This window comes from Patella vulgata, chromosome 7 (genome assembly GCF_932274485.2).
Source record: "Patella vulgata chromosome 7, xgPatVulg1.2, whole genome shotgun sequence".
Classification (NCBI taxonomy): domain Eukaryota; kingdom Metazoa; phylum Mollusca; class Gastropoda; family Patellidae; genus Patella; species Patella vulgata.
The window spans coordinates 26,565,236-26,591,151 of record NC_065885.2 but is presented as its reverse complement, the minus strand read 5'-3'; the positions used below and the strand labels follow the sequence as shown (position 1 = coordinate 26,591,151).

Below are 25,916 nucleotides of genomic sequence, written 5' to 3'. Positions count from 1 at the left end.
TTACTGCTTAAGTATCAGCAGATAGTTTTTCAAGCATTAGTAGTATGGAGAGTAATGTCCGCTTTCACCTAGGGTGATATTGATTTTTTGTAAACGGGAAGTTGAACAACGTAACATAATTGTGTCAACAGTAGCAGCCAGTTGTATTTAGATTTTACAATTATTTAATCAAAACTATATCAATATATGTGTGATCTACAGAATATAATCATTTGCATCAATTTTCAATAACAAAATTGACTGTTAAGTACTGTTGCTTCTGAAGCCTTTAAACAACTATAGAAAACCCTTGCATAAATAAGGAAGAATTTCCTTCTAATTCCAATGTCAAATGGGGAAATTTGATATGAATTATAATTGAGCACTTTAAAGGAATCTTTGGTTATAAATAGGTTAAGATTGTACCATGTGATCAAAATTCCTTCCTGTTATTTCAAAACAAATGGTAGATAGATTACATAAGGTCATTTAATTATAAATTAATACATGGAGATGGTTATACACAGTTCAGAACGGAATGCTTAAATCTTGATTACCGGACAAGTGTAATCGTTACAATCTGGGAAGGCTTCCAACATGTCATTTTTTTACTGCGAACGTGTAATAGTAGTAATACAATATTATAGACCATTTCTAAACGACTATTCACTTTCATTTCCTCTGGTAGCGTGCTGACTGATAAGACCGCTAACTTGGATATTCAAAATAGCCATCAAATTCATGAATTTTCATCTTGGGTCAGGAGCAAGACATTCAAACTTCATGTATATTTCTTTGGCATTAAAATAACTGTTTATCTACCATGTGTTTCTTGTGATGAGAAAAATAATTGCAAATGCCAGTTGCTTTTTTTAAAAAAAATTAAAAGCATGCAAACATTTAACTAAAATAGTTTTCAGGTAATGTTACATGTAATTTACACATATTACTCTACAGAGATATCCATTTATTGAGGTGCTAGATTGATTTGTGTATATCTTGTATGTCATATACAAAACATGATATCTCTATAATTACACAAAAGACAAAAATATAATGTACAAGTGCCAATTCTAAATGTCAAAGTACATTCAAAGCAGTAAGTTACAAATGTACTTAAACATAGCCTACATAACATGTATCAGGTATTTCAAAAACAGTACTACGAAAGCATACCCTGTCTTGTATATGAAATCTTTCATAAGAGTTACATGTAGCGTGGTGATCATTGCTAGAGAAAGAAAACGAAATTAAGAATGTACAGTATAAACAATGTTTGCCAGTGGGCTTATTTTAACTTCGATAATGGTTTCTTATATGATTAAACTAATAAGAAAAGATCTCCTATAGCTTGGTACATACAATATTGTACATGAGGTAAAGCATCATATAACTTGTCAGGATATGTTGATTTATATAGAGGTGTGTGGTACCTTTCCTTAACACTAACATACTCTACTCCGTATGTATTTCATACTCACTTATTTACTTTCACCTTAATAACCTATCAGCAGGCCTTGTAGACTGGTAGAAATATTAAACATAGAAACATGAACCTTTCACAAGTCTCACATCGTTCACCTGTTCTTACCTTATCTATTATTACTGATCATAACCTGTTTATATAGACTATTCTTTTTTTCATCCAAGTATTTTGTTATAGAAGATTGTTATGTGCCAAGAGACCTTCATTAAGCATGGTTCTATATTACAAAAATATTCTTACCAGATTTTGTGATTTTAATTTATGGTTATTCAACTTATTTCACTTTTATATGCCCACATTTCCATGTGGGCATATATTATTATCGCCCTGTCCCTCCGTCCACAATTTGTGGACACTCAAGAATCACAATTTTTTTCCAATTTTGATAAAACTTGAAATGTAGGTTTATGTCCAAAAGATCACAATTCATTTCACTATTTGTGCATATCAGACTCCCTGGATTATAACTCCTGATTTTACGAAAAAATCACTGCTTTTTTTTTTAGCTTGTTCTGTCCATTGAAACCGCCTGTTTAATTAATAATTATTTAAGAGTTTTTACATATAATTTAAAAAAAGATTAATTTCCACAAATTTTATTTTTCAAAATAGGTTGCCAATACAAATAAATCAAGATATGTTAGTAGATATATAGATCTTTATTTAAAGATATAACTATAGGTAATGCCGTACAAGATGACTAACATTGTTTGCACACATGGTTTGATGTAATAATAGGCACGATTCCCAGATATGGAACAGTTTATTAGATCATAGTAATACTGCTACAGTAATAAAGTATATAATAAAATCATGAGCGACTATTACCAGTTTACCATCTGATCATAATAGGATTACTAGTTACCACACAATCATGATTTAACAATTTACCAAGTAATGTTAATTGAGTTACCACACCACTGACAAGACAAATTTGATCCTTTATTTAATACAATTAATGTATTTCTTAATTAGAACTAATTATAGAATAACTGGTTGTAATTAATGTTAATTAGTTATTCAACCAGTCATTACTTGGTTGTAAGTTGATCAAGGTAAATAATTAATACTCAAACTAATCATTCATCACATTGCTACATGTATATATATATGTAAGTACATCTGGTTTATATATTAAGTAAGAATATAAGATGATATGATTAACTGTTTACTTTATGTAGGCTTTATAAAAGACAGGTGTAATATTTAGAATAAATGTGTAACTTATATTGGTATATTATTAGGTAAACCAAAAAATTGCAATTTATGCTAATTAAACAAAAAAAACCCTGATTTAATAATTGATGTTAGTGCATACATGTAAATGATTTACTTTTTGAAAAAATGTGATTTAATAATTGATTATAATAGTGCACAAGCAGGGGAAATGGTATTTTCTGACTAAGAAGATATAGATGATGCTAATAAAATCGAAAAAAAATGTAATCTATAGATATATGATTTATTTAATCCCAATAATGGAAGCCATTAAACTCAGTCCTCATGAATAGCTTTATTAACTCAAAAAATCAATGATTAAAATCTTAAAGTAGCAATGTGTCAATGGCATGAAAAGTAGCCTGGAGATCGGGTGTTCGATCCCTGCATTGGCTGAGAAAGTTCATCCAGATTTTCCGGCGTGGTTCAGTGATGCAGGACAGAGGGCCTGACAAGGACAACTGTCTAGTTGTTCGGATGGTTCGAAAAGCCGAGGTCCCGTGACAGTTGGAATTCGATATACGAGTAGGCCATGGTGCCGCTGTCCAGGCAAAATTTCCCTCATAGCACACTGTATGGCATATGCCCGTCTTCATTAGCCCAGTTCGGAGTAGGATGTTCAACTCCATTTCATTTCCATTTAACTTAAAAATTCTAACACTTAAACTAATGCAACTCCTGGTCCTTCAATCCATTGTATTTCTTGATATTGCTATCCTTATAAGTTAATTTGGGTTGTCAATTTATTAAAGCCTCTGATCATCATTTGAGAGATCTTTCATAACTACAATATTGTGCAAGTTGATTCTCTAAAAGGAATGTCAGTCCAAAATGGTTCAATTCGTTTCAGTATTTATTAAGTATCTATATTATTAATTTAAAATACTGTCTTCGAGAAATAAGAAATTGTTAACTATATGGCTGTACTATTACTATAGGCAAAGATTCATTAATAAAAAAACAATACATTAATGGGATATTTGACAGTAGATTGTATGTTGTGAACAGCAAGTACATGATATATTTATATGCCTGTACTTGAAGGTCGTTTCTAGTAGAGTCATTCTTCTAATAATAGTGAATGTTCCAAAACAGACAGCTAACATTCAGCTGTATATGTACCACATTTGTAGTAATAAATCCTCTTATCATTCGTTGTATCCTAAAAGATTATACATGTACCTATATTTAATATATAAATTTTGGAAAATATAAATGAAATAAAATGGTTTAACATACTACTGTTCTGCCTCGATGATATAATAATACTAACAGGATACCTGGTTTTGCACAGGGCTCATTTCGCCAGTGGCCCTATTCGATGGCCTAACACAGTCACAGGTCATGCTGGTTAATTTATTTGATACCATATATGTGTGGGGGTGGAGCACAGCGATGAAACTTGATTTGCCTGGGGCCCAAATTTGACAGACTAAAACATTCAGAGGGTCATGCTGGTTAACTTGGAGGGGTGGAGCATGGCGAATATACACACTTTGATTTTTTTTTATATAGCATGATTAGTTAAACATGCATTATGCAAGAGCTAAATCTGATTATTGCAAGTCATAATTTAGGCTTCAGATGTTATAGAAATTATAAATTAGATCTTTATTTAAACAACAAGACCAAAATCAACTCTAGACCCACGGATGGCTCGGCTACAGCTCGGATTTAAATAGGATTTCACTAATTGATTAAATCAAATAAGGGGTAACCTGATGAAAATACGTCAGTTAGATCGAAGCTAAATGATAGAGTGTACTTAGCGAGGCCGCTGTAAAGCGTTTCCGTATGCCATTGAAAACTTTACTTGATAATCGAGATATGTAGGTGGAGTTAACGCCTGTCAATCAAATCGCTACCATTTCTAGGCAAATATTACAACGACGATAACTATGTTCAGAATAAAGTAATTTGACTGAATTTTTCAATATATTCTTCTTCATCATCTACTTTTGAACTGTTATAGCAAGAATGGCCAACTCTCTATAAAAGTCTCCCATAATGCATGTTCCTGAAGCAACGGTATACTAGTTTTATAACTAGTTATAAAACTAGTATACCATTGCTTCAGGAACATGCCCATAATGTATCTTTAAATATGTGCTGTAATTTTTGAAACACCTGTCTGTTAAAGTAGTTACAATCAAGAACTTGAATAAAATATTGATAAGGTCTTAGTTTTATTCAAATTAATGTTCTTATGACTAATATTACTCAAATTGATTTAAACATTTATACTTGTATTACATACAATTAGAGATGTAGATTATTATTACAGTATTTATAGTGTACTCTTTCACTACATGTGTTCATGGGGCCCTTTACAAACTAACAATATAACCATAAATTAGACAATAAAATATAGCAATAAAAATGATAGACATGTATACAGAGACCGTTAACAGCTTGTTTAAATCAATGTTTTTTTTTACTTGGTTCTTATAAAAGAATATAGTCAATTAAAAGCTTGTTTAATTCAATGCTTTTTGAGTTGGTTCTTAAAAGAAGAGATATACAACATCTTATACTAAATGTTAGATTATTCCATAAAAAAACAGGGGCTTGATAAAATAGCACAGATAAAAAGCCTAGTTGAACAGTTGTATATCATAGATTCCTAAATTTTGCTTAATTAGAAAGTTGATTTCATTTTAATTTGTTATTACAGGCTGATCGTGAAAATCATGTAGTACATGTAACTGATACTGGTATTGGTATGACTAAGGAAGATCTTGTTAAAAATCTAGGTACAATTGCTAAATCGGGTACAAGTGATTTCCTCACCAAACTAGGTGAAGCTAAAGAACAAGGACATCTTAGTGATTTGATTGGCCAATTTGGTGTTGGTTTCTACTCATCTTTCTTAGGTAAGTAATTAACTAATTCAATTAATTGCTTACACCATAGGTTGCCCTAAAATTAAGATAAAAACAACAATTTCAATGTAATCGATTAAATTACTTCATTAGATAGATTAAAGATCTGATTACTTGATAAATGTAATTAATTATAGCCGATCATGTATACAGATCATGATGAGTCCTGTTCTCAATCTAAAGTGTACATAAAAATGATTTTCATGAATTTTAGCAAAATTAACAGATAACTCCATGACTTTCACAATTGCCAAGTCGGAAAAATACTTCACCCTTGAATGCTATAGTGATATGTATATATGTCTAAAATCAGTGCAAAACATTTGATTGCTTACAATAAGTGATACATTCACATGCTGATAAGTGTCAGTAATTTCTTACTCTAATTAGTAGGTATAATTAGGTATCAATACATACCTTAAGTTCATGAAACAAGTCATTATAAGTTTTTCCTGCTGTAAGCACGGACAACAAACTTTCCACTTGATAGAATCAAATACTGTAGCATTATCAAGTCACGATTAAAGAGACATCTATTCGACAAGAACATACAATAAAAGAGTCTGCATAAACTTAAAACGCACAGAATGGACTTATTTGTAATGTTGTTTGCTTTATACATATTCTGTGTTGATTGGTTGTAGACAAACAACTGTTAATATAATACTGGCGCTGCCACTCCCCCCACCCCTTGACGAGATTAAGAAGTCGTACAGTGTACTATTTAGATTTATACTGATGACTTTGATTTGTTTTACAGTTGCTGATAGAATTGTTGTCACATCTAAACATAATGATGATGATCAGTATGTATGGGAATCCGACTCCTCATCTTTCTCTGTTGTTAAAGATCCCCGTGGTAACACACTTGGACGAGGTACAACAGTCAGGTATGTCCACATTTAATTTTTTCGTCACTGGCGTTGGTCCCTACTTTCTTGTAAATTTTCTATATAAGACAAATATCTTCATATGTGGGATTGTTTAGAAGAGCCCTAAGAAATTTTCAAATTTGTTTGCCAATGTATGTTTTTTACACATATTTCAGTTGCTGATGTTTTATTTCCCTTTCAGCTTACACTTGAAAGAAGAAGCCCATGACTTTTTGGAAGAAACTACTCTTCGTAACTTAGTGAAAAAATACAGTCAATTTATCAACTTTGATATATATCTATGGGCTAGTAAGGTAAGTTAGAACTTTAAATTTGCAAAATATAATATCAGGGTTGGAAGGTAGTTGGATGATTAGGATACAGCAAGAATGTTTGCACCACGCTGTGGGTTGAGAATAACATTCAGGATTTTTAAAACCTATGGCAATCAAGTTAATAGTGTAGTACAAATAAAACCCCAAGATATGTGAAGCATGTTGGAAAGGGAAGACGATTGGACTGAAGTAATGCTATTCAGGCTAAATTCTCCACCTTGCATTTCACACTTGGCCATAAAAATAACACCATGATAGTCTAAAAATGACCATAATAAAGTGTCGAGACAACTTATCCCATTCCCATACGGTATTTGGGTAGAATGTCAATTTTTTCCACATTTTTATTTTGCTTAGAAATGTTGAATTTGGACGCAAGAGACAAACTCTGTGATGCTTTATCAAATGTTTTTAATCTAAACAAAACTTAGTCATACTTTTAGTGTGTATACTTTCTTTTGGACATCAGTATAGACTATAGATATTGGTCATACTTTTGATTGTTCAGCAGAAAATTATTTGTATTTTTTTCATACACTTGTAGACAGAAGAAGTTGAAGAACCTATTGAAGAAGATGAAGAGAAAAAAGAGGAAGACGAAGAGAAAAAAGAGGAAGATGAAGATGCTGCTGTTGAAGAAGAAAAAGAAGATGAAAAACCTAAAACCAAGAAAGTTTCTAAAACCGTCTGGGACTGGGATCTTGTTAACAATGTAAAACCTATCTGGACCAGAAAGTAAGTTTTATTCACTTTCAAGCCATACATTTTCAATAGTCAACTTAGATTTGTTTCTTGTTTAAGACTTCTATTTTGGCCAAAATCATGCTTAAGCAATTTTGAATTTCTGCCTTCACTTTTAATATTTCAGCAAAATATGGCTTAATATTTCAGATGATATTTCAGTAAAATGTGATTTTTAATATTTGAATAAAATATGACATCAGTCTAAAGAAGAGTGATACATAGTACCATATATTTGGCTTACCAATAATAATTGAAACACAAGACATTTTCATTTGTGTGGTCATTGCTTAATATTTGTTGAGATTTAATAATGTGAAGAACATTGTTTATTTCAGAGCTGCAGAAATTACAGATGAGGAATATAATGATTTCTATAAATCCATCAGTAGCGATTATGATACACCCATGACAAAAATTCATTTTACTGCTGAGGGAGAAGTTACATTTAAATCAATTTTATATGTACCGACTAGTGCCCCATCTGATACTTTCCAAAATTATGGTAAAAAGAATGAACAGATTAAGGTTAGTATTAGTAATTATTTTTCTCAAAGCTTTATATTAGTGTTCCGTTATGCAAAGCACACTTGAAATAAGGCATGACACAATACAATACATGTTCCAGTGAAACACAGGAACTTTTTGAGATCTTTTGTTGAACATTTATTACAATATTTCTAGATACCAGTTTTATCTGGACGGTGACCAGAGCTTTATCTTAAAAGATTAATTGGCCAATTAGCATCTGGGTGTTTTTTTATTATATTTTGCTGTGGTATTAAATATTTTGAACATTTTTTTTATTTTAACAGATGTATGTAAGAAGAGTATTTATAACTGATGATTTTGAAGACATGATGCCAAAATACCTCTCATTTATTCGTGGTGTTGTAAGTATATATATATTTATTACTGTAGTAAAATAGATTTTCTATTAAAGCTTTTGGGTGCAGACTTTATACATGATGAGGAAGGAAATCTGTCATCTGCATGACATTGTGGAAGGAAATCTGACATTGTGGGTGTTCTTCAAGTTCTATTTCTTTCTATTGTTAAACTACCCCAGCATACAAGCCAATTAGTGAAATATATTAATATACCATCTTAGTAACAAAATGACCTGGTTGAACCCTACATCTCTCTCTCTCTCTCTCTCTCTCTCCTGAAGTATGGTTAATAACAGACCATCAGAAATCCAAATTGCTGCCTTTTTCAAAGATCGTGTTTCATCCCCATTACCGGATTCATACTGTCTAGATTACAAACTGCTCAGTAAAATATTTTAAATTGGGTTATGTTATACCTTGGTGTTTTATTAAAACAATTGTAGTATTGTTGATTCCAGTTATATCATTATTGTTGTTTTTTCTTCAGGTCGATTCAGATGATTTACCTCTCAATGTATCTCGTGAAACTCTTCAACAACATAAATTACTCAAAGTCATCAAGAAAAAATTAGTACGAAAAACCTTGGATATGATAAAAAAGATTGATAAAGACGAATATCAAAAATTCTGGAAAGAATTCAGTACAAAGTAAGTGTAGATGTCATTAGCTTAATTTTTACATCAGTTTAGATTGGAGCTTGAACATATTTCGTTTATGTACACGTAGGATTGCCATGAAATTGCTTTCAAAGAATTTTATGGCATGTAAATTAAACTGACAGTTTAAGTCTCTAGATGATTATTTTCACTACCAGTCAGTAAATACTTTAAAATATAACCAAAACTAAAAATGCTGGTTAGATAAAGCAAAATTTTGCATTACAATATAATTTTGAAATCTTTCCCACCAATTTAAAATTTATTATCAAATTTAGTTGACTTTTAGATTAGAGGTCTGATGGAAGTCTGTAAATAGAAGTTTGAGATTTATGAGTGGTTTTATTTGGTTTCTTTTGTAGCATTAAGTTGGGTGTAATTGAAGATAGCACAAACAGAACTCGATTGGCCAAATTATTGCGATTTGCTTCCTCCAACTCTGACACCGAATTAACCAGTTTAGCTGAATATTTAGAAAGAATGAAAGAAAAACAAGAATCTATCTATTTTGTTGCTGGAACAGGACGAGATGAAGTAAGTTTTATCTTTCTGTTAATAGTTTAGCAGGATTTGAAATTTCTGAAGATTCTCATAGACCAAACATTTGATTGAAGTAACAAAATTTCAATGCCAATTCTGAGACATTAAAAAGGACACAGCCTCTGAATTGGATGACTGATTTATGCTAATTATGTCGAAGGGAAAATTTAACATTTGAAATCTCATCAATTCAGTCTTAATTAGAATCTTTATGTCAATAGAAATCTCTTAAAATTTATCTTTAAAGGATTTTCACAGATTGAAAAATACATAATGGTTCTTGCAACAATTGGCTAAGTTGTTAGCCAGTAGAGCAGATATCTAATATCTAGACATTCAAGATTTCCATATTGAAAAAAATGTTAGCTAAATAAGAGCTAATTGGTTCAAATATTCAAGAAATTGGTGTAAGAGACATTTGCTGTAATTGTTTATTAAATTTTATTTACAGGTATCTAAATCACCATTTGTAGAAAGATTATTAAAGAAAGGTTATGAAGTATTATATTTAACTGAACCAGTTGATGAATACTGTATTCAATCACTACCTGAATTTGAAGGCAAAAAATTCCAAAATGTAGCTAAAGAAGGCTTAAAATTAGACGATTCAGAAAAATCTAAAGAAAGAAAAGAAGCTACAGAAAAAGAATATGAACCTTTAATTACATGGTTAAAAGATTCTGCTTTAAAAGATCGGGTAAATAAATTTTATTTTCAGAAAGAGTGGCTACAAAAAAATTGTCTTTCTGTTTTTGTCATAATAAAACAAGTTGGTCACTCTTCTAATTTCAAAAGTTAATGAAATGAGAATATTCTATCACCATTAATAATAACAGGCTGTAAATTACAACCACTTCAATTCTCCCAGTAAATAAACAAATACTGTTTTAAAAATATGGCCAAAAAAGCGAGAGCAATTGCCAACCTTACTCATCACATACAAGTGTGGGATGAAACTCATTACTTGCATGGATAACAAACTTTACCTCACTTTATCATCCAAAACTGCAACCCAGATAATTCACTTAAATATCTAGTTAAAATGTTACATATCTTTAGAAATTTTTGAACACTTCACAATCTTCAGTCATTATTAGTTTTCTTATTCCAATTTCAATTCAGGCAGTTGTATGGCCAAATGGTATGTGTGTGCATATATCATAAGGTCTGTTATGAGTCAACTGGAGTGTTTTCGATCCCCCAGTTGTACGTGACGAGGAGTATGGTCACCTGTTCTACCTCGTGGGTTTTCTCCGGTTTTCTCCCAGTGCTAAAACCCCCACATGAAAGCGAATTATTGAAATAAAATTGAACCGTATCTTAGTCCCAAAATCACCAAGTTTGTGTCCAGTGGATGTTAAACTCCATTTCTTTCTCTCCAATTTCAATTCTAATTTCAATATTGATTACAGATTGAAAAAGCCACTATTTCTGAGCGTCTGTCATCTTCACCATGTGCTCTTGTTGCTAGTCAATATGGCTGGTCTGGTAATATGGAAAGAATTATGCAAGCTCAAGCTTACGCCAAGGCTAAAGATCCTTCACAAGAGTAAGTTGTTTATGTAATAACAGTGTTGCCATAATACCTGGTATTATAGAGAATAGTTAACTATGAATGTGTGAATTTTGTCATAACAACAAACCCTATTAGGAGTCATTTTAAAACACTGTTATTTTACTTTCAATTTATATTTGCTTGTATACACAGATCTATGGCATTTTTAATATAGAGCAGAATGTTGGTAATTCATTTTTTGTGCTAGTATTATTTGTTATAAATATAACAACAGATATCATAATTTATTTCAGATTTTATGCGAACCAAAAGAAAACTTTAGAAATTAATCCCCGACATCCTTTAATTAAAGAATTGAAGAAACGAGTTGAGGTAAGGAAAATCTATTTGATATCATTCATGTCAACTGTTACAAAATGGTTGTTTGCTGAATTTTATTGTTTTGTTACTATTCAAATATACCTGTCATAGGGCATTAAAGTTTTAATAGAGGACCTTCATTTTGGATAGAACTATAAGTTCTTGCCATTTATGAGCTCAATCCCCATCTAGTTGTAGAATATAACCCGGATCTGGTTGTGGAATATTGCCCCATCTGGATGAAGAACATAGCCCAGTATGGTTTTAGAATAGAAACCTGTATATTGTACAATGTAACCCTGTCTGGTTGAAGAACATAACCCTGTAGGGTTGTAGAACCCTGTATTGTAGAATATAGCCACAAAGTTATGCATATGTGATTTAATGAATTCTTTCTGTATCAGCCAAATAAGTTATTATTATACTGGGTTTTTTTTTTTAGGCTAATAAAGAAGATGAAACCGCTAAAGATTTAGCTGTGGTTATGTTTGAAACGGCTACAGTAAGATCAGGATATAGAATCTCTGACACCATGGGATTTGCTCAACGGGTTGAAAACATGTTAAGATTGAGTTTAGATGTTCCTCTTGATGCTAAGGTAAGAATTTGTTCACCCTGGTGTTCATGACATCTGTGAGATCAAAGAAATGCATTCACAGCCAAAAAATCAGGACCAGATATGAAACAATGTGAATTCATTATTTGATTGGGAGTTAGAGACATTATCAAGTGCCATGGAATCAAGTTTTGTCAATCCAATGTTGTGGGTAGCACCGTGATGTTATACAAAACAAATATTTTGGGTAGGGATATTTATCTATTCATTCAGTGTGTATTAACAGGAGTAATGAGGATTCAATCCAAAAAGATTGAGTCAGTGGCATGGGTAGTGTTTTAGATAGAAAGAAAAATGCCATATCTCTTTTACACTTTGACAATGCACATGAAAGTAACAGTTAAATGAAAAATTAAAAAATAGTTCAATATTTTGATTATGTTTGTAGATTGAGGAAGAACCCGAAGATGAACCTGAAGAAGCAGAACAAGAAGAGGAGGTTGAAGCAGATGAAGAAGAAGAAGAAAAAGTAAGTTATAAACATTTCTTTAATTGAGTCTTTGTAGTTAATTGAAATATCTAGTGAGGTTGATATCACAAAATACTTAATGTTTGCCAGTAATTGGACTTCAATTAAATGACCCAAGTATCTACAACCTCCTATTGGTTGATCAGGGGTTGAAATTTTAAATTCTTGAAAATCAGTTGTAAATCGGTGCTTAGTTACTTGGAATTTTTGTGAAGACTTGCCCAGTGATTTTGAGATATCAACCCTAAATATTTAATGAGGATTATTGTGCATGGTGTTATATTTTTGTGTTGTGATATTACTCATCCCATAATTCCATGCTACTATGCCTGTGTGTGTTAATCAGTTTAATTGCACCATAAATATTGTCCAATATGGAGATTTATAAGATTAATGAAAAGACATTATCTTTTAGGGCAAAGTAAAATTTATTGCACTTTTTCATGAGATTATGTAACCAATAAATGACTAGAATACATTTCATGGTTCAAACTTCTTTAGGTTTAAGGAGGGACAAAAAGGTTTCGCTCTATAAGCAAAGTCTGTTCTATTAATGGTTTTCCAATATATCATTTGAGGACGGTCTTTATATGAGGGTTGAACTCCATATTAAATTAAATAAATTTGATAAATGAAAGTTATTTAAGTTAAATTCTTATTTCTAAACGTTTCAATACTGCCAGATGTCCTTCAAGTTAATAATTGCATGTTAAGATAATCAATAATGCACGTCTATTCCGTATAAGACTAACCTTTGACCCAGAATGCGAATTTTAGTTAGGTGTGAATTGTTGATTTGAAGAATGATTCATCCATTTAAATCATGAACATATATCACTGATTATACAACAAGATGGATGAAATTCAAGCATAAATATCTGCACTCCATGAAAATGGATGAAAGTTGGAGCTTGCTCTTGCAGAATTGTAGAGAGTATATCACTGAATAACCGAAAGATTAGAATAAAAATTAGAACACACACAGGCTAGTTAGCAAGGATATATGGGAGAGTCTTTAGAATATTAAATTCTAATCTCTCTCATCATTCCTTGTTTTACAGAAACAAGAAGAAGATCATGATGAATTATAATGAAGAATACAGTAGATCACGCCATATACATCATCACCTTTCTTTAACCCCTCAACTTATCATTTGATCATCTACCCACCAATAAATACTGCTATTATTTATTTCTTTGGCACTAAAGGATTGAGAGGGTGAGGGTTTATGTTTAGTTAAATTAATCATTCAAAGGTTACAAAGTGGACAGCGAACATTTTTTTTTAAAAGTTTAAATTTCATGTACCATCTAAAGGGGCTTATAATATGTCTGAAGTTGTGAATAGTATGTGTTCTAAAATTTACAAAGCCCAGTAAAGATTGCACAATCAAATTCTGTTCCTTTTCTATATGGAAACTAATATTCTTGGTCAGTATTGTTTGCTGTCTCTATTTAATGCAACAACTATCATTTCATTTTCTTAACTGGTGCAACTGGAGACATCAGAATCACATCATTACAAACTTCCTCATGTGACAACAGGATTTTCATCGCAGTCCAAACAGTGATTAATATAAAGCATAAGATAAGAGAATCATGGTATTAAATGTTAGTGTATATTTATATAACATGTATGATGTGAGTCGGGGTTTGATGTTATAATTGTTATGTTAATAGAAAGAATCATTTTAAATGGATGTTATTATACGGTCAAAAGAGCTAATTTCATAATTAATATTTACATTTCTGGTTACACCAATTGTAGAAACAGAAATAGGGTCTTGATCATAAACACAATGACACCCCCCCCCCCTTTTTTTTTTTGAAAGTTTTTAATGACTTAAAATCAGATGTTAAAATTTAGTTGTTAGACGTTGGTTAATTTGATTTTATTTTTAAAAATACACAAGCCATCAATCATGGCATATTCCTACTGGATGTTATCAAGACTGTCAATAGTATTTTATTTAAAATGAAAATATTATTTTGGTGTATGTAGATACATGTACACCTATTAAAACCTCTATTTGAATGCTAGTTTTTGAATGTTTTTACTGTTTGTATGACTGCATCATATCATGAATTATGAGGCTGAATTTTTTATTTGTGCCTTTGTGTAATATTTTGTTGAAATAAAAAGTTATCCTAATAACATTTTTTTTCACCCTTTTCATGCCTGTAACCATTACTTTGAAAAGTTACCATTCAGCAGGAAAAATATGGAGATTTACTTCAAACCATGACCCATTTGCAGATAATATTCTAAAATATTGTTAAAATTTGCCTATGCTGTTGAAGATCTAAAACAAAGTACAGCTATATATGTAAAGCCTGTTGCACTGCCCCACTTTTAATTTTTTGTCTTCATGAATAGGGACACAAAGAGGGATTTAATGATATATTTGGAATAAATACATATTCTAATTTATGGAACATTTGCTTCTAATCCCTCTCAAAACATTTTATTCAGAAGGAAAGTCATGACTTGGTGAGAATTCATTTTTGGCTAGTATTAGTAGCTGCCCCATTACCATAAGTATAAATGCCCAATTTAATTTTTGGACTATTCTCTGCCAACCTTTTTTTTTGCCATTAATCACAGACTCTACTGGACATTTAATTCTCTGAATGTTCTCACAACCATTATGTATCAGTTCAACACATAGAAACACTCCTTAAGTCTATAAAGCCGATGTCCATTAGACCTTGCAGCCACCATCTTCCTCATTAGCTGGTTGACACTGAATTGGACTGTCAATTTTGAACTAGCATATATTAATAGTTTGCATACTATCAGTGGGAGGAAATTGAGAATCCAGAGAAACTGATAAGATCTAAATCAAGCAGATTTATCAGCTCCGGGACTTGTACAGGCATGGGATAGAACTTGTGTCCTGTATGGGCACCCAACCTCGTAGGTTTTCTCCGGTTTCATCCCACTGCTAAAGACCTAGTTTGTGTCGAGTGGATGTTTAAACTCCATTTCTCTCGTTCCATGGACACCCGACCTGCCTCTAGATGTACAGTGGATCAGATAAGAAAAAGATCCTGAGTCAGATGGTATTGAGAGGAGAGAGATAAAAAAGGGGTTGGGGGGTAACGTCTACATGGCACAAATCAAGTCATTTCGGGACTTGTATAGGTTGGACAGGTGATCATACACCTCGGAATCGAAACCACACCACGTGACTTAATGACATAGCTTGTGATCTAAAGCGCACACATTAGACCATTTGGACACCCGCATTTTACAAGGAGAAATACTACACACACTCACTGGGCAAAGTGCTCTCCCTTGTATTGCATACACTAATCCAGCCTTGGCAGACAAGATAGCCCACATTTCGCAATAGATGGATAGAGAACAATCTAAAAGAAAAACATGATTTTTCGCACAATCAGCGGTCTAATACACGAATATCGAAAAGAATGGAGATCTTTGGGTTATAAACATACATGTAAAGTTGCATCGAAATTGGGATCTCTAGTTCCACAAGCTAAAAATGTTTTTTTTCGTACAATCAGGCGCCATAATCCAGGATGTGTAAATATCGCAAGGAATCGAGATCTATAGGAAATAAACTTATATTTCAAAATCGGATAGAAATTGTGACCTGTAGAGTGTCCACAACAAAATGTGAAAAGACGGACAGGGGCGACGACAATAGTTACGACCTAACCTTTAAGATACATCCTCACGAAAGTATTTATCGGGTAGCTATTTGCAATAAAGTATGGCGATTTTGGTATATACAATGTCTATGGAAATTAAAGATACTCAATCTCACTTGAATAAATACCGGATTCCCTGAAAAACGCACATGGGCCACGTACAACACATAAATCTAAAATAACCGAAAAGAGATTCACAATGCATTTATATTGGTTGGTGTTAAACGGCATCTATTGTAATACTACAGATAACAAAAGATCAGCATAATGATAAGACCTTTATTAAGTACATGAAATAGACGTAAGTCGAGAGGACCTCAATTCCAAGTCTGACTTACTGCCGTTGTTCTTAGTGCTTAACGTCCGCTTCCACCGAAGGTGATATCGCAGACAAGGTATCTGACTTTCTTTTTTATAATCTTAGCACACGCGCAGGGGTCTTTCCTGTGGGAGGTACCCGGGGTAAACCCACGAGGTTGAGAAGGTGTCCCTATCTCCAAGCCACATACGCTCACCGGGGATCGAAACCACAACCACAAGCCAGAGGTGACCGACCAGATAGAGGTCGAAGTGCGACACTCTAGACCACTAGGCCACCCCTCCTCCCTCCTTCCAAAAAACTCTTACTATCGTAAAACTCCTGGTTATATAGCCTCCGACAACAGGGGAACAAATAGATAAGAGTTATCATATATGGTATTGTTTATTTATCAGATCATGGTATGATTGATTAATTTTTTTTTCCTTTGAAGTCATTATCAGGTCATGGTATGATTAACTAACCACTGCATTTTCCTTTGAAGTCATGCCGAATGTTGTTCACAGATCATATGTAGCTTGTAAAGGGCATATGGGGATTAATTACATGTTTAATTAGAACACAGACAGTCGTGACTAACAGAAGTATACAGAGTTGAAAAGTCAATATCATATATATTATCAAAAACCAGCTGTGGTCAATACGTTCTATGCACCTAAATGATCGTTCACTTTGTCAAACTAGAGTTCTTTGCAGGCTGTGGACTAATGACTTTCTGATATTTATAAAAGGTAGTACGAGATTCATCAACAAAATTTTAATCTTACTGGGTCTGACTTTATTCATTGCGAATTCTTACTGGACTGGTGAAGTCAAGCTTGTTTACCAAAGAACTGGTGGAATCTTAGTGTAGCTAATTAAATGCATGTAATTTAAGCATGCATGTGTTTGAATTGAAGAGTGTGCCATCATGCATTACTTAAGGTAAATTACATTTTAAAGGTCTATTATTCTTATTCATCAAATTCTGAACCACCAAATGTTACAAACTGACAACCATTTCATTTGGTGCTGTATCACAAGGCCTGTCATTGAGTCAACTGGCGTGGTTTCAAATCCTCGGTTGTACGTGACAAGGAGTAGGGTCGCCTGTCCAACCTCGTGGATTTTCTCCGGATCCTCCGGTTTCCTCCCACTGCTATAGGTCCCTACGCGCAAGCGAATTATTGAAATAAAATTAAAAACCATATGTTAGTCCCGACATGACCTAGTTTGTGTCGAGTGGACGTTAAACCCCATTTCTCTCTCTCTCTTTCTATATATATATATATATATTCATAATAACACCGATATGATATCCCCAAAATATTGTTATACATCCTTCCTCTCAAAATCTCAGAATTTTAATATTCTATATTTGATAAAACTTCTGGTCCAAATTATGTAATATATCTATTTTTCTTTAACAGGAAGAGTGTACCTTTTGCAGACGAAAGATTATGTCAGTATCAGCAACACAAAAGAAACCTGTGAAGCAAGCAGTTAAACAAGTAGTTAAACCTAAAGTCATACCCAAGATAGCCCCTAAGAAAACGGTGAAACAGCCAGCAGTTGATAAAACCAAGGACACTGATGGCGATGGAATACCAGATTACTTAGATGATGATGATGACAATGATGGTATTCCAGATCATTTAGACAACGACGACGATGGTGATGGCATTCCTGATGATCAACAAGTTGATACAGATGGTGATGGTATCCCCGACTACCTTGACGATGATGATGATAATGATGGAATACCGGACCATCTTGATAATGATGATGATGGTGATGGTATACCTGATGATGAAGAACTTGATACAGATGGCGACGGCATCCCCGATTACCTGGATGATGATGATGACAATGATGGAATCCCTGATCATTTGGATGCAGACTCTGATGGAGATGGAATACCAGACTACCAAGAAATTGATACAGATGGCGATGGTATTCCAGATTATTTAGATGATGATGATGACAATGATGGTATTCCAGATGAATTAGATGATGATGATGACGGTGACGGTATACCCGATGACCAAGAAGACTCTGACGGTGATGGCATACCAGATGTTTATGATGATGATAATGATAATGATGGTATTCCAGATTATCAACAAATTGATACTGATGGTGATGGTATTCCTGACTACCTTGATGATGATGATGACAATGATGGCATACCTGATCATTTAGATGATGATGACGATGGAGATGGTATACCTGATGATCAACAAGTAGACAGTGATGGCGATGGAATTCCAGATTATCTAGATGACGATGATGACAATGATGGTATTCCTGATCACTTAGATGATGACGATGATGGTGATGGAATCCCAGATAATCAAGAGGACAGTGATGGTGACGGAATCCCTGATCATCTTGATGACGATGATGATGGTGATGGCATTCCAGATTATCAACAAGTCGACAGTGATGGCGATGGTATTCCCGACTATATTGATGATGATGATGATAATGACGGCATTCCTGACCATTTGGATGATGATGATGATGGTGACGGAATCCCAGATGATCAGGAGGTTGATACTGATGGCGATGGTATTCCTGATCATCTTGATGACGATGATGATAATGATGGAATCCCTGACCATTTAGATAAAGATGATGATGGTGATGGAATTCCAGATCATTTGGAAGACTCTGATGGAGATGGCATCCCAGACGCTCTTGATGATGACGACGATGGTAATGGTATTCCTGACTATCAAGAAATAGACTCTGATGGTGATGGAATTCCAGATTATCTTGATGATGATGATGATAATGATGGAATTCCAGATGATGAGGATGATGATGACGATGAAAACGGTATTCCAGACCATCTAGAAAAGGACACTGATGGTGATGGCATTCCTGATTATCTTGATGATGATGACGACGGTGATGGAATTCCTGATGATGAAGATGATGATGCCGATGGAGATGGCATTCCTGATGAACAAGAAATTGATACTGATGGTGATGGTATCCCTGACTATTTGGATGATGATGATGACAATGATGGAATCCCTGACCACCTTGATGAAGATTCTGATGGAGATGGAATACCAGACTACCAGGAAGTTGACACAGATGGTGATGGAATACCTGACTACCTAGATGATGATGACGATAATGATGGGATCCCTGATGAATTAGATGATGATGATGATGGTGATGGTATTCCTGATCACCTTGAAAAGGATACTGATGGAGATGGAATTCCTGATTATTTGGATGAAGACGATGATGGGGATGGTATTCCAGACGCACAAGAAATCGACACAGACGGTGATGGAATTCCTGATTATCTTGATGATGACGATGACAATGATGGTATCCCTGATGATGAAGATGATGATGCAGATGGCGATGGTATTCTTGATGAACAAGAGATTGATACTGATGGTGATGGAATTCCTGACTACTTGGATGATGATGATGATGGTGATGGAATACCAGATTCTCAAGACACTGATGCAGATGGTAATGGAATCCCTGATTTTATGGAAAAGGATACTGATGGAGATGGAATTCCAGATTACTTAGACGATGATGACGATAATGATGGTATCCCAGATGTATTAGATAATGATGACGATGGTGATGGAATCCCTGATGATAAAGAAGATATGGATGGAGATGGTATACCAGATCATCTAGATCTTGATGCAGATGGTGATGGAATTCCCGATAAGCTTCCTGATACAGATGGTGATGGTATTCCGGATCATTTAGATACTGATGATGATGGTGATGGTATTCCTGATGATGAAGAGGATATGGATGGTGATGGCATTCCTGATTATTTAGATGATGATGCAGATGGTGATGGCATTCCTGATAAACAGGTTGATTCAGATGGTGATGGCATTCCAGATTATTTAGATGATGATGATGATAATGATGGAATCCCTGACAACATGGAAGATGATGAAGGCTGTACAAAAAACAAGAGATGTGGCAAAATTGCAGTGAAGAGAAGGAAGAAGAAGATTTCAGATGGTGGATCTACTACACTATTTTCACGTGTAGCTAAAGTTCTGAAGAAAATGATTATTGAAACTGATGAAGATGAACAAGATGAAGAAAGTCCCAGTGAAAAATACCAAGAGGACACCCAAGATGTGCATAAAAAACAACAGGCCCACAAGGAGGAATATGACTTAGTCAACATTCTGAAAACAACATTTTTCGGTGCTGAAGCAGACACGGATGGTGATGATGACGATGGTGATGACAACCCAGGTACAAATGGTGACAGCGAGTCTAAAAAAAAAGCCCAAATTCCTAACCAGCAAAAACAAAAACAACCAGTAGTACACCAGACTCAACAGAAAAAAGTAGACATTAAAATGAAAATAGCCCCTAAGACCATTAAACCCATTCCACAAGCAAAAAAGCCAGTGCAAGCAGCAAAACCTGTTCAACAAGCAGGGAGGAAGCCTGTCCAAAAACCTGTGGTGAGTAAGAAACCTCCAAGTGCTGCTATTAAAAAACCGGTTGTGCCTGTTAAAAATATAAACAAAAAGTCTCCTACTCCTGCTCAAAAAACTGTTAAACCCCAAACAACTAAACAACAAGCAGTTGTTAAGCAAAAAGCTGTGAATCAACCAACAGCTGCTATTAAAAAACAACAATCTGCACAAGCTAAACCTAAACAGCCAGTAGTACAACAGCAACAAAAAGTTAAACTAAATAAAGTTCCCATCCAGAAAGTCAATATCAAACAAGCACAACAACAGGCTCAAGCACAAATAAAGAAAAGAAAAGTAGGACAGTAATAGCGAGGTTCTTGTTAATAATTTGGTTCTTGTTATCTCATCATTTCTATGTTATTGCCCAAAATCTCAAGTCATGAGCATGTGTTTCTTTATCAAGTCTTTTATGATCGGTACATATAATGTTTCTTGTACTCCATTGAGAAATTTAAACTACAGAAGTTTGAAAACTCATTTATTCTCATTGAGGGCTTTGACAAAAAAGAAACCGAATATATTTTGGGTTAGCAGACATGGACTAAATGGCAGTATCATGGAAATCAGCTTCCGAAAATTTGCTGCATCTGCAATAGACATGAATTCAGGATTGGATTTTGGGAAATTCATGTCGCATCACATTCCCTTAGATTGGTCATCAAGTTACGAGGTGTTGCATACATCAACTTCTGTTCAGTATGTACTGGATGTATTAAGAAATCCCATATTATATCTTTCAAATATATTACTGTGTTGTTAATCAAGTTTTCGATTATCCCTTAAGAATCCCAATAGTGAATTTGGATGAAACCTACGATATGCTGTGATTGTTGGCACTGTGTGTTAACCCATTATTCACTCAACTTTTCGATATTTTATCACCTTTGTTTTAATCCAGATAAAGTGATATGGATATATTGTCAACTAGGTTATTAATTCTCAGATGTAAATTTTATACATATCTATACTTCTGGGGTATGAGTGTGGTAGTGTGTGAAATAATGGCTGTGTAATAAATTAAGGTATTAAATCTTTGTATGAATCAGGAGTTATAATTATAAGATCTTTGTATGAATTAAGTTATATTAGCTATTTGTATGAAATAAATCAGATCTTTTTATGGAATAAATAAGATCTTTTTAAAGAATAAATCAGATCTTTTTATGGAATAAATCAGATCTTTGTGTGGAATACATTTTAATATTTGTATAAATCAAATTATATATTTTATATTTATTAAATATAAATTTTGCATAGGTCAAATTTTAAGATCTGTAAAATCAATCAATAAAAGTTTTGTACAAATTACAATTTTTGTTATTCAAAAGTTATAACATCATTATAATTCAATAATAGAAATTAATTATGTTTTGGTTATTACATTGTTGCATAAATATAAATAAATTAAATTTAAAAAGTTTTGTTTAAATTAAATTAAATTAAAATGGCATATATTTTTAATATTACAACTACAAACGTTTATATTATATTACAACCAGAAACGTTTATATTGCATTACAATTGAAAATGTTTAAATTGCATTATAATTGAAAATATTTATATTAATATTACAACTGACACTGTTTTTAAAATGATAACAATGTCACTAAATTCATTTATGAATAAAGTTACAGTAATCAAATATTGTTTGTTTATCATGCAATAGTACTGTAAAATAAGTTTTACATCTAGATTTTTCTTAAATTTTCAGTGTAAAAAATGTTAGTTAAGCAATGCTTAGTAGGTTAGATTGTGTTATGCTTGGCTTGACACCCAATTTATTATAATGTTTACTTGATTAGGGTACGTATATTGCTTGTAACTAGCACCTGGATGTACCTTTTACTTACTAAGACAAAACAAAATATTTTTGATTATGTTCTATGTAGAATGATATCTGAAACATTGGCCAACAGACTTCCATTTACATAATAATCTGTATTATTCTGTTTTTATTAAAAATTCCGAAATTGTAAAAATAATACAAAACAAGAAGAATAAAAACAATCATAACAATATAAGATTATTAGAAATCTCCTTCACATATATTCTAAATATCTGTCCATAAAACATAATCAAAATCCATTTAGTAAGTTAAAAAAAAAACCTATGAATTTTAGATTTATATATCAATGTTAGCTAAGATAGATTCCCTGTGATATTAATTATTTATAATTATAAAGTTATTTGTCCACGTATGTGGTTATTCAACAAGTATGCATTATTCAAGAGCTAAATCTGCCTATTGAACTTCTTTCTTAAGGTCTTAAATGTTATATAAATTAAGACATTTATTAACAAGACAAGACCATAATCAACTCACTGGGCCATCCGATGCTCTTGATTTTCAACAAATTGTAATGATTTAATTAAAAAAAGGAATAATTGAGACTTTGTTTACTATTGTAACAACGGTAGCAATGACAATCAAGACTTTGCTATTATCCAAACAGCCCTAACTTTGCTCAGAATGTAGTAAATTTTCAACATATTGACTTTTCATTATCTATTATTTAACTACTATAGCGAGAACTGTCAGCTCTTTATCTAAATCTTACATAATGCATCTTTAACAAGTGTTCCTGATATTCTAATGTTAAATGAATATCTTGCAATGTTTAAAGTGCGGCAGTATTTTAAGAGCATAATGATATAAAATTCTCAGTATGGACAGTGTGGAGGTTATCTTCACTCAAGGTTTTCCATGCAAAAAGAATCATTTGGGCATAATATAACTATATTGACTATAGCATACACCCTTCTAATCTAGTCTATTATATGACAACAGTATATAAGTTGCTATAATTCCCAGAATGAACAGTTGCTACGTGAATTTTGAATACCGTAACTACTTTTCTAGATCTGTAAAACCAATACAGGCTTTTTTGTGAAAGGACTTTAAGAAAAATATGTTGCTATTAAAAATATTTTTTGTAGCAGAAACCCTGTGTAGTAAATGAAACATATAATTCAAATTCTGATTTAGTGCTACAAGGGAAGTTTTTTATTTAATACTTTTAGTGTTGTAAATTGTGTAAATAACCAAATAAATTATTAAAATATACAAAATCTTGGCTTTATTCTATTTATATATATATCCACAATCTTGGAATGAAGAAGTTATTTTCCATTGCCAATCTAGTTCAATATCAATAACACTTTTTACCATTTTTCTTTCCAAATGTGCAAGATTTTAAAGGAAAACAGTAAAAAAAAGCAACTGCATCATTTGCACCACTCAATAAAATCTCCAAAGATCTTTCTGTAATGAATTCCATTTGATGTAACTCCTAGATCAGCCCTAGATATTTTAACTTACGATATTGTCCATATTGCATTTAAAACACATTTAGGACAAGCCATAGGTAAACACCCCTGTCGTTTATAATACTGTGATAATAAGGTAGCAGAATATGGCAATTTGGTAGCACCAGAATTCAGCTCTCGTTCAAAATAACTTAAAACATCTTGATAGAAGATTTGTTTGGGGTGATTGTGACCACAAGTAAAGAAAATGGCTGACTGATGTTGTTCATCAGAAGAATCAATAGCTTGATCTAAATAATCTAACTCGCTGCGGGTTACTGACACACATAAACGATCACCAAGATGCTTCTGTAAGTTCTGAATAATATCCGTCCAAAGTCGATCATAAGGAATAAGTTTATGAGCAGACTGAAGCTCAGGATAATTTTCACTTTGATCTTTGTCATCTGGATTATCAAGGCCAATTAAACTAATCCATTTGGCTAATGTCTCATCTGTATCACCTGAAGTGGATTCGTTCTTTAAAAGTCTGTCTAAAACTTGCAAATTAAACTTTGTACTAAATGATGCTGAAGAACTCTTCACTTTAGTTTGTCCATTTTTACCATCTGAATTCCTGAAATAGATAAGATGCATTGTGAAAGCGAACCAAGCTGTAAGCTTAGCAAAATTACCACAACACGTACCCAACCACAAGATTGTATCCAACTCAGAGGTTACCCCAACATACAGCTATGTGTATGAGGGGCAAAACTGGTCAAAGTTTATGGTAACAACGTCCTACTTTTCTAGGTTAATGGAGATGGGCATATGCCATGCAGTGTGCTATGAGGGAAATTTGGCCTGGACAGCGGCGCTATCAGCCTACTCTTATATCGAATTCCAACTATCAAGGGTTCTTTTACGTGTATGCTAATCAGTACACAGAACCTTAGTTTTTTTGTCCCATCTGAATGATGAGACAGCTGTTCTTGTTCTGAAACCACAGTGGAAAATCCGGAGGAACTTTCAGGACCAACACCAGGAGAGAACCCAAGATCATCAGGCTACCAAGTCAGCATCTTACACACTGAGCGACCACTGCTCCCTTTTTATGAATTTATAACATGAAAAGTATTAAAGAATAAAGAACAGTACATAGGGTTAGAAAATGGAATATTCTCAGTATGAATAATACCCAGACTCAAGTTTAATAACAATAGTTATATACTTACTGAAATAATATTTGACTTAGTGACGATGATAAATACGACATATGATTTATAAAAATTTCTTCTAACTTTACTACTGGCAAATCCCATTTCTCCCAATACTGAATGACCTTAAAAGAAAAGGAACCATAGAATAAGCTTATGATGATTTAAAGCAATATATTCTATCTTGCTGTTAGCTAGTGTGTGTTAAATGAGCTAAGTCTCTAACTCAATATTTTCCATAATATTCGAAATTTAAAACACGAATTAGAATTCAATATTGATCAATTTCAACCAATATTGGTGTTGTTATCTTGCCATGAAACTATAGGATCCTAATATACAATATCTAAGACACAATTAACATTTTATAATCACCACACGAGTCGTGTACTCTATGGTTTCGGGTGCCTTTGTGATGGACAAATAAAA

The 25,916-nt window shown here is 33.0% G+C and overlaps 3 protein-coding genes and 1 pseudogene across 3 annotated transcripts in view; 3 read left to right on the top strand and 1 right to left on the bottom strand.

Annotated features, from left to right (window-relative positions):
- LOC126827755 (endoplasmin) overlaps positions 1-14,716 on the top strand; it is a 28,438-nt gene extending 13,722 nt beyond the window's left edge. Inside the window, exons 5-18 of the mRNA XM_050557273.2 lie at positions 5,358-5,556; positions 6,326-6,455; positions 6,640-6,751; positions 7,317-7,507; positions 7,852-8,041; positions 8,329-8,406; positions 8,891-9,051; positions 9,423-9,594; positions 10,052-10,297; positions 11,013-11,149; positions 11,410-11,488; positions 11,919-12,074; positions 12,481-12,561; positions 13,623-14,716. Of these exons, the coding sequence (XP_050413230.1) occupies positions 5,358-5,556; positions 6,326-6,455; positions 6,640-6,751; positions 7,317-7,507; positions 7,852-8,041; positions 8,329-8,406; positions 8,891-9,051; positions 9,423-9,594; positions 10,052-10,297; positions 11,013-11,149; positions 11,410-11,488; positions 11,919-12,074; positions 12,481-12,561; positions 13,623-13,652 (1,962 nt within the window). The 3' untranslated portion in view covers positions 13,653-14,716. The remainder of the gene's footprint in view (positions 1-5,357; positions 5,557-6,325; positions 6,456-6,639; positions 6,752-7,316; positions 7,508-7,851; positions 8,042-8,328; positions 8,407-8,890; positions 9,052-9,422; positions 9,595-10,051; positions 10,298-11,012; positions 11,150-11,409; positions 11,489-11,918; positions 12,075-12,480; positions 12,562-13,622) is intronic.
- A 3,278-nt stretch (positions 14,717-17,994) lies between these two features.
- Positions 17,995-19,358, top strand: LOC126828025 (thrombospondin-3b). The gene is made up of 2 exons (XM_050557606.1): positions 17,995-19,258; positions 19,354-19,358. The coding sequence occupies exons 1-2, from the start codon at positions 17,995-17,997 to the stop codon at positions 19,356-19,358; spliced, it is 1,269 nt and encodes a 422-aa protein (XP_050413563.1).
- Positions 19,359-19,619: 261 nt separating this feature from the next.
- On the bottom strand, positions 19,620-20,201 carry LOC126828026 (uncharacterized; annotated as a pseudogene).
- Positions 20,202-20,328: 127 nt separating this feature from the next.
- Positions 20,329-21,330, top strand: LOC126828027 (uncharacterized). Its single transcript, XM_050557609.1, has one exon. The coding sequence runs from the start codon at positions 20,329-20,331 to the stop codon at positions 21,328-21,330; it is 1,002 nt and encodes a 333-aa protein (XP_050413566.1).
- The last annotated feature ends 4,586 nt before the right edge of the window (positions 21,331-25,916 follow it).

Excerpts from the sequence above, each read along its gene's own strand:
- LOC126828025 (XM_050557606.1), top strand. The coding sequence starts at position 17,995 with ATGTCAGTATCAGCAACACAAAAGAAACCTGTGAAGCAAGCAGTTAAA.
- LOC126828027 (XM_050557609.1), top strand. The coding sequence starts at position 20,329 with ATGGATGGTGATGGCATTCCTGATTATTTAGATGATGATGCAGATGGT.